This window comes from Camelus ferus, chromosome 7 (assembly GCF_009834535.1).
Source record: "Camelus ferus isolate YT-003-E chromosome 7, BCGSAC_Cfer_1.0, whole genome shotgun sequence".
NCBI lineage: Eukaryota > Metazoa > Chordata > Mammalia > Artiodactyla > Camelidae > Camelus > Camelus ferus.
Genome location: NC_045702.1, coordinates 41,935,282 through 41,941,281, shown reverse-complemented (window position 1 = coordinate 41,941,281; position 6,000 = coordinate 41,935,282). Strand labels below are relative to the sequence as shown.

The window sequence follows — 6,000 nt, the reverse complement described above, 5'->3', positions numbered from 1 at the left end:
GTTTTTTACTTAACTTTTGCAATGAACAATTTGCAAATTAATGACTTCAGAAAAAGATTAATATGGACCCAAAAGATCTGGCTAGATGCAACGAATTTTCCTGTTAAGTCCTTCTGAACAGCAACCACAAACCTGGCCTCTTCTACTCAGTTGCAGAGCCCGGGGGAATACGGACAGCCCACATCACACTCCTGAAGTTGCCAAAAACCCCTTTAAAATGATTGAACAGATGTCTTTCCTGGGAGTCAAGCAGATATAAATCACAATGGCCTGCTTTCAGTTCTTAACTTGGTGTCTTAGAGGCAACAAAATCAATCACTCTCAGGTTTGTTTTCTGAACATTTTTTAGAATCTTCTGAATTATAATAGCAATAACCATTACAGTATGCAAGAAAAAGTAAACATGTCTGTGCAGGTAGCTGTATTTTATTCCAAGGTACAGACTTCCTGTGTGATGGTGGAGTTGAACTGGCCTCCATCACTCATCTTTGCAGCTAGTCCCAGCTCCCTGGACCAGAGAGGGACCCCTCACAGGCTCAGCATGAAGAATCAAATGGTTTCCTGAGCTTAGAAATAGGGGCTTAAATGGCATGAAGATCGACGTAGCCATGGCCCTTATGTCCTCAGCAGTAAGAGGAGGGGTATTGTCATTCACAAGAAGAAAGGAAGGGAATGCCAGGCTTTCCGAAATAAATCAAGGCTAAAGTCAAGCAGCTTGTCCCAGGATCTATCCTTGGTTTCTGGCCTCCTCTATCTTGTCTTTAGTGGCATGAGAAAAGATGGCTGAAGAACTTCACATAAATAAATAATTCAATGAAAGCTCTTAGTACTTTCCAGAGAATCACAATTCAAATTTACACTAGTTCCTCTTGGGTGGAGCAGATACCACATCTAGTTTCCAAGAATCTGGTTTATATAACATTCAAAATAAAGCATAAAAAATTATTTTATTTTTTATTTTTTTTTAAATTGAAGTATAGCTGATTGACAATGTTGTGTTAGTTTCTAGTGTGCAGCACAGTGATTCAGTTATTATATATATTCTTTTTCATTATAGGTTATTACAAGATATTGAATATAGTTCCCTGTGCTGTACAGTTAAAGCGCATTTTTAATGCTGGTACACACCCCTATCCCCAGATGAGGTCACCTGATACTTACCTGGTGATGTCATCAGGTGAGAAAGAGCTTCAGGATCAGGAGACATTCTCTTCCTCCTCCGTGGAAAGATGATGGGGTTTAAGGAGAGACACTTGGGTCTGAATCTGGACTGGCTCTGCCACTGGCTGTGGAAACTTCAGCAAGTCTCTATGTATTGATGAAGTTCCACGACTTCCTCTGTGAAATGGGAAAACCATCTACCTGGTAATGTCTTGGTGTATTTTAGGGGCTTAAAAAGGATAGCTGTTATTATTACTTCTTGATTTCACAGAATTAGGTATCTACAGCTGAAATGAACCCGCAGGGAAGGCCTATCTCGCTGTGTGGGAACGACCTCTCAGAGGTCAGAGCTGGGCCTTCCAGATGTACTCCGGGGGCCTCCGGATAGACTCCGTTACAACACAAGCGCTTTTCTTCCTCTTTACAGTTGCAACCCAAGGCTTAAATCAACTCACTCCCCACCTCCCCACACAGTGCAGTGGACAGCCTTCAGCAAGCCTCCCCCTGCCCTACTTTCTGCATAGTCGGGGTGGGGAGGGCAGGGCTAACATTGCTCCTAGTTCCAGATTCTGCAGAATTCTAAATTTCCCTGGTCTCAGCCAACGTGTGGCCAGTCTCCCTCATTTACCTCTGCAAGCCCCCCCTTTTCTCAAACTTTTGCACCATCTCCTCTCCACTGTCAGGCTGTCCAGGGAACCCAGACATTCTTCTTCCACTAAGCAGATTTAGTCCATGGGGCCTTTCCACTGGGCTTTGCTTCCATAGCAAAATGACCTAAAGGACAGTTCTTTCTCTGAGATTCTGGTGCTGTGTCTTTCCTCTGGACCGAGAGAGGGCACCTTAATGGACCTTAATGAGAGCATCTCATGGAGGGTGTGTACCCTCCATGAAGAGTGTCTACCCAAAGGACTCTTTCCAGTTAAATACAAAAAACTCGCTTTTCTTTTGTCTCTGAACTACCCTTCCCTGCCTTCTTTTAAAGTAAAATACCTACCAGATTCAGTCTCCACAGGACTGTCTCCTCAACGGACTTGGCTAGGGCTGCTCTGGGAAGGCCTGGAAAGTTGTCCCCGACACGCTTCACTGGCCTAGTGCCGGGGGCAGGGAGATGATAAGAATGACAACCTCCACCACTTCTAGTTACCAAGCTGTGATTTTGCGTTGATCCCTACGCCAAGTGTCCCACAAAACAGTCCACTTCTCTTTGTTCGCTGTAGGTATTTTCTATAATGTCTCCCTAAACACTAAATTGGCGAATTCTGAACCACTGCTCCTAGGGAAGTCCAGGATTTGGTTCCTACTGGCCTCTGGTCATGACATTTTTGTCAGCCAATCCATACATAACCTTGTTTTACGTGTGCTAAAGAAAACTTATATAACATACATTGTTGCTTCAGTGATACTGAACTCATAGCTAACAGCATATAACTCACGCCTGAATGAAGCTTACCTAACATACATCTTTTCTCCGTAGGGCACATCACAGCCTTCCTGTGCTCAAGAACACTAGACGGCACTTCAGTACTACACTTGGGAGCCCTTTTGAAACAGCAAAATCACCAACAAGAAGCACAGAGATGCAAAAGATGTGGCACTAAATAGCCTGCCAGAAGGACCCTTGCTTACAGTAGGAGAGCTGAAACAAGAAGGCAGTGTTGCCTCTTTTGACCTCAGCTGAGAATGGGCCCATTGGGTGACTCAAATTTTTCGCCACTCCAAGCATGTTTGTGAATGACCACAAAAGAGAGCAAGTACTGATTTGGGGCTTACAAATCAATTGTATTTAATCAGCAGGTGGTGCAAATAGGGAATCCACAAATAATGAAGCTTGACTATATCATCTCATGGTTCCCTGGGGAAGTAGTCACTACAACAGTGACACAGGAGCTGGAAGGAACCTCAGAAGTCTCTCCTGTCGTTGGGACTCTGGGAGGCTAGTGCAGTGAGGCGACTTACTCCAAAAACATCCACTGCATGTGTGACGCACCTGGGACTAAATCTCAGCCACAGTTAGTGCCCTTTCCACTACACAGTATTGGGACCAAATGCAACTAATTTAACTTGCAGGTGGGGCTATGTGCCAAACTTTTTGCACACTTCCCCCAGTTTATTCTCTGCAATAATTAAAATTTGCTTTTGATCAGAACATTTGATTTGAGGTCTTAAAGGATATGGCACAATGAATAATATGTATTAAAAAAAGAAAAAAGGAGGATCTCAACCCTGAATGAAATGAGGCACAAAATGAGACATTAAGAGAACTCAATAAAATATCTGCAGAGAGAACAGGCTTTGGACTTTAAATTTAGTTCCCCAGTGAGCCAGTTCAGGGATGGGTAATATGAGGGGGAAATGATGCGGGAAAAGCCAAATGTCTCGTAGAATTTCAGAGATATGAGTGCATGATGCATGAATAAGAAAGATGTGCTGAGATGTGATATTTTAGTGGGAAAATTACTAATGTATGCATATTCATAAATGTATATATTTTGATGCAAGATGATCTCAAATTTTTTTTGCTATTCCAACAATTTTGCAAACTTAGGTTATTCTTTATTTGGCTAAAAGAAGTACAGAATTTAAAACCCAAATTAAGAATTGCTTATAATTAATGTGGCCTGCAGGCTGTTTGATAAATGTGTACACTTCAAATGAACCGACAAACTAAAAAAATAAATAAAAACGACAAAGAAAGAAAAGGCAAAGATTCAGTATGTTCTCTGAATGACATCTGCTTATCAATTGGTACTTCATTTCTTTTATGTATAAGATTTCCACTTCAAAGAATTCCAAGCTACCTTTCTTGCTAAGACTTCCTACATGCTAAAGTCTCTTCCCCACCACTATGCTAACATCACCCATTCCTTTGCAATGATAATTCAGATGTTCTTATCCAATATTTAGCAAACACCTTCAGATGCATGGTATGATAAGCTCTTCTGTTATTTACAGAACGAGATGTAGTTACAGCTGTATTCATTTATTACACTTTTCACATCATATTTGAAGGAATTTAAAATTCCTGTTCAAAGCCCCAACATCCCATTCATGTATCCAATTCTATCTCAACTGGTGTCACAATCCATCCTTTCCATCCTTTAAGTTAAAAGGTAATTCTTACTCATGCACAGCACTTCGTAAAGTTAATATTGTAGTGGACCAGCTCTCCCCCCAAACAGAAACTCATTTGTTTCAAGGATAATTTTTATTGCTGAGAAATATTTTGCAGATTTAAAAAGACAATTTTCTTATTTATGTGACATTGTCTTTTCTGAAAATTTTCTTTTCAAAGATTAAAATCCCTGAAGTTCTCTTTTAGGAAGGGAGATTATGCATCAGTAAGGATCCCATCCTCTTTCAAAAACGAACCGATTAATCATGTCAAAAGATCTCAAAGGCTGGTCATAGGGTAAAATGTGTCCTCCACCTCGAACAATTACCTGAAAGAAGGAAAAAAGAAAAATCAAAACTTGGAGAATTGGATATTCCAAATAAATGGAAATTTTTAATTCGGATTAAAGTATTCTTAAAGATTACATGAAATAAAGAACATAGTCTCTCAATCTATATCTTTGGATATGCTGATTGAACTAGCACCTTAAGGTAAGATGGTTTTAAAATTATGTAGTTATTTAATTTCACACAAAGTTGTATTCATCTTTCACGTGTATAAAACTGGAAAAGTCTTCCTTGTCTTTTTCCTCTAGGGAGGGAGAAGACAGCTCCTTTAGGCTGTGCGGTGATTCTTACCTGGTTAAAGCCCTGAGAAGGTGAGACCCACCCAGGCCAGCTCTGCCTGCAACTGGGTAGAGGAACCCACCTAATTCCACCCTTCAGTCAGCAGATCCACTTGGCCCTCACACTAAGCTATGCCTTCCATCTTAGCCTTTACCACTAATTAAAGAGATATTTTGACACTCCAAAAAATTAAAACAACAACAAAAAAGAAATCCTTGACACCTGAAATTTTAAAAGGTCATTTTTTTTTTGAGCAAAGAGGTAGAAAATTCTATCTTTCCCAACATTTTATTATGAAACATTTTCAAACACACAGCACATATGAAAGAATTTCACATAAGCACCATTTAGATATTCTCATTAACACTCACTTTACTTGTTTTCTTACAAATGGATCTCACTATCCATCTATTAATCCATTTATCTTTTTGACACATTTCAAAGTAAAATGGGGATTATCAGCACACTTCCTCCCCAATTTTAAGTAAAATTGACATCTGGTGGACTTCACTAGTCTTAAGTGTAAACTCACCAAAGTTTGGATAATAACGGACCCCTGTGTCACCCCTCAGGTGTACAAAGCATCCTTGAAACATCTGTAGTTGAGGTGAGTTCAGACCCACCCAGGGGTCGACAAGGGGCTACCCAGCAAAGGGAAGTGATCTCTGCACTTGGAAAGCCTCTGGTTTCAGCAAAAGTCCCAAGGAGAGGACAAGGGCAGGCCTTCATGATTCAAGAAGGAAAATAACTGACACTGAGTGTTGAGAGGCTCTTGCAGGAGAGACCCCTGTGGCCTGAGAGGTCCTGCTGCACGTGTGGAGGATGGACAGGAGTTGGTAGTGGGTGGAACGAGTGGACACACGCAGTAAAGGAATCACAGTCAGTGACTTCCAGCTGCTGAATCACAGTCAGCAATTAAAGACCACGCTGATGAGACCCTTTATAAGAGGCTGGCCTTGTGTTACCTGCTTCATTCTGAAGGGAACTGAAGCACAAAGGAAAAACAAATATATTTGCATAGTGCATTGATTATATACCGTCTTCCAGCCTGGCTGCACATAAATGGATCAACATTATTGGATGAATTTTACTTACCGAATT

At 40.9% G+C, this 6,000-nt stretch overlaps 1 protein-coding gene and 1 long non-coding RNA gene across 5 annotated transcripts in view; one reads left to right on the top strand and one right to left on the bottom strand.

Moving 5' to 3' along the window:
* Window positions 1-346: 346 nt before the first annotated feature.
* On the top strand, window positions 347-3,866 carry LOC106729719. The gene is made up of 2 exons (XR_004321440.1): window positions 347-1,365; window positions 2,636-3,866. It is a non-coding gene; the product is annotated as an uncharacterized LOC106729719 (long non-coding RNA).
* Window positions 3,867-4,351: 485 nt separating this feature from the next.
* CPVL (carboxypeptidase vitellogenic like) overlaps window positions 4,352-6,000 on the bottom strand; it is a 105,910-nt gene continuing 104,261 nt past the window's right edge. For 2 of the 4 annotated variants that reach the window (XM_032483797.1, XM_032483800.1), the window contains one exon: window positions 4,352-4,601. In XM_032483797.1, coding sequence (XP_032339688.1) covers window positions 4,497-4,601 — 105 coding nt within the window. In that variant the 3' untranslated portion in view covers window positions 4,352-4,496. The remainder of the gene's footprint in view (window positions 4,602-6,000) is intronic. The other 2 variants (XM_032483798.1, XM_014559963.2) reach the window with 1 other exon arrangement.